The sequence below is a fragment of the Dermacentor variabilis genome, chromosome 4, assembly GCF_050947875.1.
Source record: "Dermacentor variabilis isolate Ectoservices chromosome 4, ASM5094787v1, whole genome shotgun sequence".
NCBI classification, from domain to species: domain Eukaryota; kingdom Metazoa; phylum Arthropoda; class Arachnida; order Ixodida; family Ixodidae; genus Dermacentor; species Dermacentor variabilis.
Window position 1 is genome coordinate 108682499 of NC_134571.1, and position 14707 is coordinate 108697205.

At 45.0% G+C, this 14707-nt stretch overlaps 1 protein-coding gene across 1 annotated transcript in view; it reads right to left on the bottom strand.

Annotated features, from left to right (window-relative positions):
- Positions 1-14707, bottom strand: part of Bcat (Branched chain amino acid transaminase) — a 38408-nt gene that overhangs the window by 6543 nt on the left and 17158 nt on the right. The window contains exons 8-10 of the mRNA XM_075689977.1: positions 12609-12694; positions 10207-10275; positions 833-979 (exon numbers count right to left, since the gene is read on the bottom strand). Coding sequence (XP_075546092.1) covers positions 833-979; positions 10207-10275; positions 12609-12694 — 302 coding nt within the window. The remainder of the gene's footprint in view (positions 1-832; positions 980-10206; positions 10276-12608; positions 12695-14707) is intronic.

Genomic DNA, 14707 nt, shown 5'->3' on the forward strand with positions numbered 1-14707 from the left:
ATTGCAGTTAGGAAGAGGTCTTCGGTGGTTCCATATGTAACTACAACAGGGAATTATGCCAACGTTGCCTGTCGATATCATAATTTGGTATGTTTGGGGCAAGGCTTTCTACACAGATTCATGCAGTCTTGGGCGGTGAGAAGGATCTCCCTGCTTCTTCATTCACATGAATAACTTGAATACACAAGGGTCATTATTTGCCAGCTAAATTCAACACTGCCTCATCTGAACACCACAGTTCATTAAATGCATTCAATGGCGTTCCTGCATAGGATTCTGCATGCTAATTGCATTCAAAATTGAACGGTGTGAAAACAATAAAACGTGGAGCCATAGAAGAGAACGCGGCAAGGTTTTTGAACCATTCTATCTTTATGCTCAATTGCTCTTGCACTGTTAAATGTGACCTGGACAGCTTTATGAAATTCTGCCAAGCCACAAGATTGCAGGCTTTGAAATGAAAGACAAGTTTCTAACAATAAGTTTCTAATAATAACACAGCTGCTCTTATGCAAATATCAATCTAAATGGTACAAATGTTTTCTGCAGGGGGCAAACGCTGCCACGTTTGTGTCTGCACCAGCCTGTTTCGGACACACTCCACACAGAGAGAAGCCACATAGGTCGAAAGCTCGCGTCATAAATACTACATATTTATCCCAGCTTTAAGGTGCTGTACCTAACCTCCATACAAAGTATGTCATCACTGGTCACCAGACATGAACCAGAGCTGCGAGTGACAGGATGGCTTGTAACATTGTCATGCTACCTCAAAATGTTGCCAACATCCTGCCTCCTCTCCCATGCATCCCCTCCCATGAGTGCAACCCACCTGAATGTCTGTGATGGCCTTCAGCACTCGGTTGGCCAGCGGACTGCTCTGCTCCATGGTGGGAATGTGCAGGTTCTCGCCTCTGTGGTACAGCCGCTCTATCGGGCAGATGACGCAGGCTGTCCCACAGCCAAACATCTCCAGCAACTGTAATGTAGCAATGGGCAATCAATCACTGCCTCGATTGCTCTCTGCCATACATATGGCGATGGCAAGGCTTCTCTTTACTGCCTGCTAATTACTCTGCCCTTGACAAGTTCAAAGATTCACGGACAACAGGTCCACAAACACTGCACATCCACTGGTATGGTTACAACAGACCTCACTTAAAGAAGTACTAACACAAAAAAATTTTGGATCTCGTCTTTTCTGTTGTAACAAGCAGCTAATGACCAAGGAATCATGACATGGCCCATCGGTTGCTTCAGCGCATGACAGGTAATTATTTGGAGCCTGGTTTACAGCGACCAGTCCAAGTTTCGATTTTGGAGGGCAATGAGAGGTGCGTAACTTTATGCGAGGCTTTGTAAACACTGCTGGTCATGTGATCACACAGAAGTGTGACGTGCACACAGGTGCGCGCGATTCGTGTTGCTATAGTTCTGCTCCGTATATGTATACATGTGCCATGCACGATGTCCTCATTCTCATTTCGTTGTCCAGCAGCGACAATTTTCTGGAGACAGGAGATGCCACCATATTAGATGTATCTGACCACTTTCAAACTCGTAGGCATTTTCAAACTAACCACCCCCCCATGTGGAAACCTTGCCGAAACGGCTACTTTGCTTTTCCCAGTTGCCAATAGGCGGTGACAAGTCTATTCTAGGGCAGTCTTGGCAGCACCACGGGTTCCCCATAGCTAAGGAATCTTTGCATCCCCCTCCTCTGCCCCCATTAAAGAAACAGGCAAGTAGGAGAGCTAAATGTTATATTGAACCACCCAGACAATAATAATGTGATCTTATTGCAAAATTTCAGTAAGTAAGCGTAATTTTTCCTCCCCCCCCCCCTACACTATTTGAAGTGAAAAAAGCACTAGCAGGATACAGACAGCATTCTGCGATGAGTGCCAGGTGACAAAGACTGGCATCACAGCCCGCGTAGCGGCATAGCACCCCTGGATGAGCAACGGCGCAAGCAGCATGGCTTGCTCAGTGCACGGTAGGCATAATTGCAACAAAAGCTTGTGACATAATGTCGTTTTGGCCTCAAATGTTTAAAAGATATCTCACAGTGATGTCAACGTTGCCAGGTGCTGCACACTGCCATTGACTGCCTGCACATACTTTAAAATTGAATTTTCAAGCTATTGATATGTTTTAGAGGTTGTAGGCGTCTTTCCGCAGACATTGATCTTGCCAGTTATTTCAACTACAAGATTATGCGCCAGTACTACTCCTTTTAAGGTCATGAAACGCTACAAATACAAGGAATGAGAGTTAAGGGGGGACCTGAGCCTAGATCAATGTACAGTCACGTGCAATATGACTTGATTGCAACACTCTTGTTCATGGTTGAATGTCTGCGATGGCCTTCAGCACTCGGTTGGCCAGCTAATATAGCTTCAGGGCTATGCGGGGTCTCTCACATGTGAAATAGCGCCTTAATAAATACCGCTAATTGAAGCTGTGTTCAGGCCTGGAGCTTACCCTGTGTCTGCTCAGCCGTACAGTCTTAGAGCCCCGTCGACCATGGGCATTGGTGTTGCATGTCATATTGCACATGACTACTATTATTTCTATTGCTACTAGAGGGATGAAATTTATGGGTAATGTGTAATTTAAAGGGGCCCTGAACCTATCTTTATTGAAGTCAGGAAATGCATTTGAAGCTGAAATGGACTATTTGAGAAATACTTTGCCGCAAAAAGTATGTCGATGCGTTCAGCAGAAGCGGAGTTCCTGGCAACTATGATCACTTTCACAGTGCTTCCACTCCTTTAATGCTTTGCACTGGGAAGGCTACAGTGGAGCGAGGAGGAGGAGGAGGAGGAAAAACATTTTATATATATAAAAAAAAAAGTACAAGCAGGTGTCTTTCTGCTTGTGCGGGAGGCGCCCTTAGTCCAGGGCTCCTGCGGCTCTTGCTGTCTCCCGGGCCAGTTGCTGCTGCTTACGAGGGTCCGAACTAGTCAGCACAGCCTCCCACTGCTCGGGTGTGGGGTTGGGTATTTGTGGGGCTGCCTTCACGTTGGGGCACGTCCATGTGGTGTGATATAGGGAGGCATAGTTGTTACAAAGGGGACATTTGTATGAGTATGGTGTAGGGTGTATTGCGTGTAGTCTGCTTAAATGGGGGTATGTATTGGTTTGTAGTTGTCGCCATGTTACGGCGTCTTCACGTGAGAGGGTCTTGTGTGGAGGTGGGTATTGTCGTCTGTTCAATCCGTGGTGTTGTAGTATGGCATTGTATTGTAAAAGTACGGGCCCCATAGATGCGGCCACATCCTTCTCTTGTGGCGCCCGGGAGACATGAGCTCGGGCTACAGCGGGCGCACGCTGATTTCCATGGAGAGACTTGTGTCCTGGAGCCCACACTACTTCCATGTCCGGGAATTGGGAGGCTTGTTTGAGGAGTCGGTGGGCGATTGAAGATATTCTGCCTCTCGCATAGCTACGGCAAGCTGCCTGGGAGTCAGTAATAATTGTGACGTACTCGTTGGCAAGACTAGAGGTGATGGCCAAGGCGATGGCTGTCTCCTCCGCTACAAGGGCGCTGGCAGTGCGGACCGTCATCGAGACCACCTCTTGAAGGTTATGGTCGACTACGCTGGCCATCATGGCTGCTTTTTGGGGGTACTGTGCGGCATCTGCGTATAGTGTGGTGGAGAGACTGCCATATTTTGTCTGTAAAGTCTTTGCGTGAGCTTGGCGAAGACCGGTATGATGCTCCGAGTGCATGCTTCTGGGGATAGGGGCTACTTTGATGTGCTCCCGGAAGTTGGGGACCAGATGGATTGCTTGTCCGTGGCCTTTGCCATGTGTGGGGTAGCCTAGGCACGCTAGCACTGTTCTTCCTGTTGGTGCGAGGGCTAGGCGTTCTCGTTGGCTTGTGAGGTGGGCATCTATAATTTCTCTTATTGTATTATGGACTCCTAGGGCTTCAAGTTTGAGTGTCTCTGTTCCCGGTGGTAGGCCGAGCGCTTGCTTGTATGCTTTCCGAAGTATGTCTAATTGATCTATCTCCTTGGGAGTGAGGGGTAAGTACGGGGCCGCGTAGGCAATGAGGCTGATTATCAGGTCCTGGACAAGCTGTGTTATGTCGTCTTCCTTCAGTCCATATTGTTTGGTGGTGATGCGGCTGACCATTCGCATGATTTGGACGGTGGTCTGCTCGAGACGTTGGATGGTGTGTTCGCCTCCGCTGTCCTGTTGTATGTGGAGGCCGAGAATGTGGACGCGGTTTACTGTGGGTTTTTATTTGCCATAGAGGGTGTGCATGATGTGGGTTATTTCACTTCTTGGGGGAGAACAGTGGAGCAAAGCACGGCCACAACACTCCACCTACTAAACGCTGCCGGAGTGTAGTGTCTGAACGTAGGCAGAATATTATAGATTTACTGCACTGCTTGGAGAGCAACTATGCCTCTCAGAAAATTGTTGACCACCCAAAGAATTGTTTTCAGAAAGGAGGAAAAGCTAATCACCATGTGAAGAAAGCATTTTATTCTCCTGAATGCAGGAAATCGTCATAGCCAATGGCTCAGAAGGCTTCAGGGGAGCAATCTGGATGGGGCTTTCCTCGCTGCCTCCACTTTGCAGCTGCTTGAAAAGCTGCTGAGGACACTCGCTTTCTCTCCGCACCAACAGTGCGACGGCATTCAGTTTCAGTGGTCCTCAGACTAACTTTAGAGGTCTGTTCTAACTGCAACTTTCCCAATATGCTTGAGCTGGTCTCATGGGTGCCATAACTGAAGTGCATCACAGTCTCTGCAACTGCTGCCTCAACTGCAAACAATGATGCCTTTTTTCTTTAGGAGCAGGTCTCCAAATCAATGAGTGCAGTGTCTCATTGGTATTCTGTGCCTGCCCTCATTGGCACCGTTGTAGCCACGGTTTCTTGTCAGCCAGATGCTTCAAAGATTGGACGCAGTGCACTGCTGACTGCTTCTGCTTCTGCACCTGTTTTTTGATGATGGCTCATTCCTTGCTGTGGCCGACTTATACTTGCACCACGAGTTGGGACCATGCGGGCAGAAGTTGTAATTGGACTGCTCATCTGTCGACGTAATGCGCTAAAATGTGGCTCATACTGCACCATACATTTTGCCCACGTTTCCAGCAAGGCTTGATTGTCCATCGATAATATTCGGAGATCTTCGTGATGAGGTCTCCGGTCAGCTGCCCTTCTCCACTGATGCACTGTCCATGTTCATCAGACTTGCGCTTTTGCACAAGGTTAAGAAGTGGCGTGCCCATGCACTTCTGTACGTGATTTGTGCAGTCTTCTTTTTTAACTGGAATAGGGCCATAAACATTGCCTTCATCAATGGAATCAAATGACTTGCTGTCCCCATCACAGAGCATGGTAGTACGCCTGAGGCCATGCAACGAGAGTGAACCTTGAAACAATATCTTTGCTGCTTCAAGTTCTATTTGGCCTGCCTTGCAGCCTGTGTTTTAATTGGCACGAATGTTTTGCCTTCCATTCATCACAGCCTGGGCTGTCTGGTTGCGGTCCACCCTCACAGCAGAGGCAAAAATTGGAGAGGACCACATAATCAAGCATATACCTCGAAAACAGCTCAATTACAGTAGCCATCCTAAGGTGAGAAGAGTGGCGTCTGTTGTGCCATGTGCCATCAAAACAAATGGCAATGCTTCCCGGGTTTCCAAAAGTTAGTTCTTTGTAAAGATCTTTTACGGTAGCAGCACATATTTCCAAGTTCTCAACGCATGCTCTGGTTGCTGCTGGGCTAAGCTCGCTTTTCAATTCCGGTATGTCTTGTTATGCATACCTCTGTGGGAAACTCGACTTGCGGAAAAAAATGTCCTCTAGGGCAGTCTGCCCGTTTCCTATGCACCACCAGAAGGTTCATTTTACATGTGTTGCAGTTCGCCAAAACTGCAACTTGTCGAGAACTCCACTGCCAACAATGTTCACCACAATTGCTGCATAACACTTTCAGTTTCATGGCTATGCCATACTCACACATGTCCCTTTCAAGAGGCAGCGCGCCACTGCACACCCAACAAGCAGCAACCTCCAGCAAGCTGTTCACGGCATCCAGGCCTATAACCGTACATGTCGTGGGCAAACTTGGGGCACCGCACTCACTCATGAGGCACTTTGCTGTTCCTTCCATTGCCGAAACCAGTTCCGAAATTCTCAGCTGGGCTTGCTGCTCACAGACTGCACCAGTTAAAAAAAGTATAATCAGAGATTGTGCGCTAGGGCCACATGGCTGGCATGACTTCGTTGTTCTGCCGGGCTGCTATCGCAACTGTCGGGGCAACGCTCATGGGGTCCGCGTCACTTGGCGGCACACATTCCCTCGATGTCGATATCTCTGCCGATGTTCTGGCGCTCACTATCATCTCCATTGATGGAGCGATGCCTCTTTTCGCTTCACAGTGGATTTTCTATGCTGTTGCAAAACGTGCAGCGAAATTTCTGATATGCATTGGGCATAGTGTTTGACGGTGTTCAACGACAGTCTATGGCAAGATGGCAGCAGCCTTGTTTGTGCCAGAAGCCATCGAAACAGCTAACAGCCAATGAGATAGCAAGTTTTAGTTATTTTTTTCATTTGACAGCCCATAGGCAGCATAGATTTGAATGTTTGTGTTTGGTGGGTAAGAAAGCCAGAAGGACACACTGTCAGAGGAGATCAATATTTTCACGCTGTGGTGAATGGCTGCGAAGTTGCAAACAGCGGCAAATTGGCTATCTTGGGGGCATTTCTCAGGCATAAAATTCACGTGTTTGCATAGTAAATATTACTTTATAGTAAAGCTATGCATTTTCCAGCACCAAATTTTTGTGAGTAGGTGCAAATTGAAGCACTGAATACAATTATAGCAAAATTTAAAAATCCAACTTCTTCACTATTTTTCTCTTCGAGACCTGTGTTCCTCCTTAATTGAATACTATAGGCAACTTCTTTAGAAGAACAGGTAATAATCTTTATTTACCCTTTCATAATTTTTAACAATTGAATCAATACCACATGCCACCTAAGCATACCCAACAACAATTTTTAATGCTTATATAAGCACTGCCCTGTTCCATCAGTCAATGCTTAGCAAACATCCATGCTGTGCTGTGCTTCATGGACAGACCTTTTCAACAAATGCTGTTTTGTTTCCAGCCAGCCGATTACCTAACACATGGTACTTGCATAAAGAAGGTAGTACTTTCAGTACCAAATCCTTAACTGCCAGGGGGAAAAAGAAGCTTGGAAATAAATATGTTCTTGTACTTTGGTAGTGACACAGAAGAACATTAATGAAGGGCATTTTCTTTCACAACAATGAAGGCTTGTTGGCAGAGTTAGGCTTGCACAACACAGCAATCATGCAGGCAACTTCTTTGTAACATTTTTTGCATTCCCCATATACTCAAAATTATCTTCACTGTTAAGGTGTTTATTTGATCGGACTAGGAACAAGCAGTGCCGCGGCAACAGTCTAAGTGGGGCATGAACTCCGAGCGCAAGCGGCATTCCCGAGCAAAAGCACAGAAGAGGATGACCAACTAGAAGTCAATGGGGAGGATGAGCCACTATACTGCTGCAATTCCCGTTCATACCACCAAGTTCCATGAACTGACGAATAGAGTATTGATGCATATATGTACTGTCCCTATAAATCACCCCAGCGCAACAGGTCGATGAAAAGGCATCCAGGCTAGGGGGAGTGAGAGAATTTGGCATATGAACAAAGGCAAACAGGCTGGTCTGAGCCCAGTCTAGTCTACTACGTAACTCTGAATTAAGGAAAACAGTAAGTAATGAAGGGACGAGAGATGATGAAAACAACAAGGGGTGTATCCACAGCTTTTCTAAATGTGCCACACCACTTAAATATTGTGTTAAGAGTTTCTGTACCTTAACAAGCATGAACCAACCAGCACAGTGACAAGTAGTTGTACTGTGTGGTCCACACTTGAAGAGAACCACTAATCAGTATTTGAACCAACAGAACTTAAATGTACAGTCGAAACCTGCAATAACGAAATCCCGCAACTACAGAATTCTCGCAACAAGAAAATATTTTCGTATCCCCGGTGAATGCCCATAGGATTCAATGCATTTCGTACTTCTCTATAACGAAATGGCGCTGTGCTACAATCCTGCATCAACAAAATTTGCTGGAACATAACCCCCCTGGCCCAAAAAATATAAAAAAAATTAACTTCTTGTAAAATTTTTTTTAGCAATCTAGACGTCCTAGAGAAGCTATTGCTGCAATAATAACGCGTTCTGATGAGTACTTATTTTGTTATTGCACTCTAAAGTCAGCTTCATCACCACTTTCGCTCGCAAACGCCCCTCAAAAGGAGGTGAATTCAATGCCTTTGTCTACGCCAACCGTTTCCCGCAGCGCGGCCAATTTAGAATCATTCGACAGCTGGATTCTTCTACATTCCATTTTTAGTGGGAAAAGGGCACCAAGTCTAGCTACTATGAAGGTACATGCTTTCGAAAACAGGGGAATACTCGCACGGCATTGGCACCTTTGTACCATTTGGGGAAAATCGTGATCTCTGATTTGACGACCGGGAGTTTCGTTTCTCTGACAATGCGAGACGCCATGTTAGACGTGGTTTGGACGCAGTCTATTGCGCCGTAGCAACGCGACGATGGCTGGCGGTTGACGGAGGTTCGCGACGGCATCACAGAAGCCAAACAAGTGGCAATTGAATGTTGCGCGGAGGAGGAACGACAGAAACTGTCTTCGTTATCAGCACCCGCCGAAAGCAGTCACTTATCGGAGATTCCCCGCAAGCGACGGGCTAGCGGGACCGCGTTTACAATTCTAAGCCTCTTAATAGCTTGCTTTGGTGCGCGAAATGCGAATTCTGCCGTGGCCCTTTGGACGTGTTAAAGGGCGAGGCGACCGGGAATATGGAGTGGCCGTGAAACTAGTGGTGGACTGTGCCATTTGCGGCGACATAAGCACCGGATGGAGCTTGCCAAGAACAGGTGGGAATACAGGCTGAAAAAGACCAGCACCGGCTAGTGGCGTCTGACGAGAAACACGCCAGAGCAGAAAAGTTCATGTGTGTCATGAAGAAGAGGCGCATGAAAGAGAACGATGGTGATTATGTGCCTGCTGGCTTCTAGTGCAAGGTGGACTCGAATTTCTTGCTTTCACTGCTAAGAATAAATCTAGATCATGTCCTGGAACTTCGTTTTGCGTTTTCTCAAAAGCTGCATTTCTCCTATGACACTTGATGTTGCCCTCAGTATCTTTTGATCTAATAGTCCGATTTCAATCATTCTTATTGCATTCAAAAGCTTATGAGTTTCTATGCAAAATAAAACTAATAAAATATGATATCCCTTATGCTGGAATTTTTTATGTGGCAATACAACAGATAAGAATTTTGAGCTTCATAACCCCCACATTAGATATGGCAATAGCTTTTATAACAATAGAGCTAAAATTACAGTGATGGTCTAATTGTGATCTCTGATTGTTCTAGAATGGTTACTTATAAATTTTTCTCTTCATATTCAGTGGTAAAGTTGTTGAAAATTTGGGCAAATTGATTTTCAAAAGGTATTCATTATCTCAAAAACGACTTAAAATAAGAAAAAATAGATTGCATATATGCTTTTAGCAGGCTAAAGTATACCTTGCCTGAAAATTTTATTTGTATATGACAAAAATCTTAAAATAAAATCGAACACCAGTGTCTCCCCTTAAGTACCAGCTACAATGCTGTTTATAGGGCCGTTGGTTTAGTCAGTCTAGTCTCTGCAAGTTATCTATGGCCTAATTCTTGAAAAGGACCACTGGTATATAAACGTAACGATGGCAGGCTTCCTGCAATGGCTCTCCGTTCACTGGTGGCAAATTTTTGTCACTGCCATACATCCCAGTGCCCACTGGCACTCAGAAAAGCTAACATATCCCCGCACCAATGAGAGTAAAAGTACAGGCAAGGAATGCCGATAGCTTTGTTCGCAGCCAATGCGTGTGCTATATCACATGGGCGGTTCATGTCTGAAAAATCAGCTGGGACAGTGCACAGCATAGAAAATTATGGTTGCTGTTAGACATGTTGGCTTTATGAAAAAGGTCGAGCAGCTGCGGCTAACTGAAATACTCAAGGAAGTCCAACAAAGATTAGCTGTCTGAAACAATTGGTCAGTGACTGTAAAGGTACGATGAACAAGAGAGAGCAAATGCCTGAACACTCACCCTGTTTTCTTTAATGGCCTCCCTTATTTCTGCCATGGTAATTTTACGCTCGGAGACCTTGAATTCATTCTGCAAGGAGAGCGAAGACAGGGCAAGAGCTTTCAATTCAGGACTGCTTCTAAATAACTGGATACACAATCAAATCAAATCATCGTCATGGCCAGCCAATGCTTGACCACTATACTTTTTTTTCCAATGGTGTGACAACTTGCAAGGCCAAGATTGCAGTAATGTGGTCTACAATAATGTCACACCATGACGGTGCCTAGACACACAATTTATAAGCTGAGTGGCATTTTCTTGTTCTGCTGACTTACCACTAGCACATTTTGAAGCATATATGTGAGACCATGACCACAAATAGGGCATGTCTAAAGCAGTTTCTGAATCGCCACAACAGACGACAAGGCAGTGGTGCATTCTGTTCACTGCTTGACGGTTGCTGCTTTTCACTGCTCACTAGCCATATTGCATGCAAATGATGAAGTCACTGTTGAGTGATGCTATTCTTTCCTTTTGCTTGTCACAAAGGCTACATACATGAGATGTGCACATACTTCATTAAATCAAAACTAAAAGTAGATGATTACTTCATTAAACTACAAATCAAAGAACACAATATCAAAAATGTTTGTCATATCATGAGCTTCACTAAACTGAAGTTCACGATAATGAAGTTTGACCGTAACGATAAAAGAATTACTGTTACAGCTGTACACAACTTGCCGGAAATTTATGATAGGATACTCTTTCATGGGGCTAATACTCTAACACAGGACTGTGTGGAGCAGGCACCTTTTAGGTTGAGGTTCCTTAAGATGAATTTGACCATAAGCTTATATATAGCGTATTTACTCGCATAATTATCGAAAAAAAAAAAAATACAAATTCGGCAGTGTGATAATTATGCGGGTTAAATTTCCTGCGAAAATATATATATTTTTTCATCCCGCGTTTGCTGCGGGATGACAACAGGTCAAGAAGCAGGCTGCTGCAGCTGTAACAGTGCAGGACACCAAAACAGATATGGCGGTTGGCGGAGCAAGCCGAATGCGCCGATCGCGATTTTTGTTCTTCTCGCGAGTACATTACGTGCATTGAAACAGTTTCTTCCGTATCAGTAATGAATAATATCGTTAATTTTGGCAAGTTTGTGACAATAATGTAGCCATGTCCACTTTGAGGGGACAGAAACAGAGATGGGCACGCGCAGCTGCCAGTGACATAGAAACACATGGCGGGCATGCTGCGGAAACTGCGGCATTTGTCTTCACTACTATTCTAATATGGCACGTTTCCGCTAAGGGTGGGCGAATATCTTAGCTGTGTTACAAGTGTCGGCGTATGAATAGGGTACATTTCTAACGCATTAGTGTAAATGTGGCCACTACAGTTGCCGCTCGCAATTTGTTGCATGCTGACGAGTGCAGACGAGAAGAATCGAAAGGCTACTTTTTTGTTATTGGCCAAAACCATTATGAAGCCTACAAGTAATAAAGCCAAGGCAAATTTGGTTGTAGATTTTTTTTTTTTTATGGGAGTGAGGAAAGTGATTAAAGGATTGAAATTGCTTAAGAATGTTTGGTGCATGCAGACTGCTTGGTATGTCTTCAAGAGTCGTTCGCGTAGCATTCGACAGCATACGATAGATGGTAAGAGCGATCATCATTCGCTAGACTTGGCACACGGCAGATCGCTACGACAAGTTCGGGGTGCGATCATTACACGGGAAAGAAAAAAAATCAAACTTTGACAACAAAATACAGGGGTGCGATCATTATGCGAGTAAATACGGTGAGTATAACTTTGCATCACTGTATAACAAACAGGTTCTTTAAATTTTAGTTACTAGTCTTCAAAGGCAGACTTCTGAAGTAATGAATATACTAACTCGCTACACAACAAATTCATTTGTTATGTAACAAGTTAGTGTACTCCTATAGTTTTAGAATCAATGGCGCACAATTTTTTTACAGCAAAGCTCTTAAAGGGAGTTCTGCAATTGATCATGTGTGGCGGTGTGCGATGAAGTGGTTGATAACAAATGTAAATGCAATGCAACGTGTGTCGAAGGCCGAAATTTGCTTTGAAATGTAATGATAAATGATTTTACAATAAAATTTATCTTGTGTCAGCCAGGACGGCTGTGGTGGTGAAAGCGGATGCCGTCATGCTGCAATGCAGCCTGTGTGCGAGTCGTCAAAAACAGCCAGCCAAAAATTCGCTCGAATGCAGCAGCAGTTACTGCATCCGAGTGAAGCTATGAGCCAGCAAATAGACTCTCAGTATTACCAAAGGGTGTCATGGCTCGCTAACAGAGCTTCATTGTCTTTTATGTATCAGTTGTCAGATTCGCATACATCTGTGAGGCGTTTTCTTTCCCTCTTCTTCTGCACACTTACCCATTCTCTTGTGAGGTCAAGAACGCTCTGGCGTGTGACACCAGGCAGAATGATTCCAGACAGCGGCGGCGTCACCAGCTCAGTGCCTGCATCAAGACATTGAGTTAAACGAAGAATTTAAAACACAGTCACTCCTGTAAAACAGTACCCCCCCCCCCCCCAGCAGCTACACAGAACATCTTTCCAACATATATTCAACTGCAGCACTGATAGTTTTATTTCATGCTGATGATGCCGACTGCAGCATGGGCACTATGCAATGTAAAAATGTAACTGCTGCATAACAAATCTGCATAGCTAGAACAAGCATCTGTACTTCCATTTGTAGTCAAACTACACAGTATAATAAACAGCCATGTATACTTATAGCAAGTTGGTCTTATATAGGTAAAAATTACAAAAATGTATGTTGAAAACCGATCGGAGTTGCTCAACCAACAAAACTATGAGGACTGCCACTGCAACCTTTCATTACTTGCCAGATGAACCAAAACGTGAGTGACAGCTACAAACAAACATAACAAACAGTCAGCTTGGTGTGCAGGGCACTGCCATTTCATGCTCTGACACTTGTGGTTAGTAAAAACCCTGGCAGGTGTACATTTATCGTCCTAATGTGATCATGAGCAGGGTACTGCCAGAAGCTACTCCATGACTGCCCAGGTTGCTGAAATGAATCAAGCGGTATGAGGGATTCAGAGGGCACATACTTCACATCCTGCTTTGTACTAAAATTAAACACTCTTTAAGTTGTTGCCACACCAATGTAATGCTAAGTGCCAGAATGGGAAAATCTTTTTCATGGTTGTCAAATATAGTGCCAAGACCCCAGAAACAAGCACAATATTACATTCAGAGAATTAAAAAGGAAACATTGAAGTAGAACATCCCATATCCACAATTAGTCGAAAGTGTGATGTCACGTTGCTACGAATCTGGTCACTAAAGGTGATGCAGGATCTGATCAGAGTGCACAAGCAAAAATTACGCTGATGTCACAAACTAGAGACAGCATACACCAAAATACAGGTATTAGTTAACCCTAAATTGACAAGATTCATTCCGTGAGTATAGTACATCAGAGCTGCCATGGCATAGTTTTTACAACCGTTACTAGCCAATCAGCACATTGTGCTGTGCCTACAGAGGACAAGGTGTGCTCCGACCAGTTCACTGCATGAAGGAGGAGCAATGGTGTACCACTTATATTGTTGTGACTGTTACATACATGGACTGGCAGTGTCTGTGAAAGGAATGTGCATCAGTTGGTGGCAAAAGACGGACAGAGTTTATTTTCTACAAAAACATAGGTGATAGCTGCATGTGTTTGAAGGGGCAAACTCTCTCTCTCTTCCGGTGGCTGAGATGCTGGGGGCGGTGGAGGATTCTCGGAAGTCGACTCGGGGTAGGGTCGCTTCCTGTTTCTGCCACACTGGTGCTTCGTCTAGCGGAGAAGTTATGGTGTGCCACTTGTACAACCTTTTCTCGCTTCTCAGATGGAGTTGCTGCAGAGACCTGGAGGGCATCGTTACCGCTGCGGTCATGACTCTGCAGTCCAGTTTGGCTTTGTCTCCACAATTGTGGGATTAGGAGCAGTGTAGATCTCCAGTTCGGTCACTGGTGAATGTGAAGATTCCGGCGTTCCTGACAGAGTAGCCGACGATGATGTGAGATTATCTGCTTGTATCCTGAGCATAAATGGGAGCTGGACACTGCTCACGGTTCGCTTACAGCTGTTATCCAGTGTCGCCGAATCTTCTATGTTGTGTCTAAAAGCGCCAGGCTTGATGTGATTGCAATGTCATACTAACCCATTAGCGCCTTTAATGAGCCCCAATCTGTGCCCTAGCTTTTCCAAAACCGCCCTCTGTCCAGATTGGGTCCCTTCCGAATTTTTGAAATAAAACAGCTTGCCCGACAGTGAGTGCTCTCGACACTGTGTCCCTGTTGCAGTTAATATAGGTTTTGTTCGCTTTTGCTTGGGGCTGAAAGCACGCAAGCGCTGTATCCAGCTCGCACCTGAACATAAATGCAGCTGGTGTTTTGCCAGTTGATCTGGAGATGGTGGTGCATTGCTTCAGCAAGAACCGGGCCAGCCT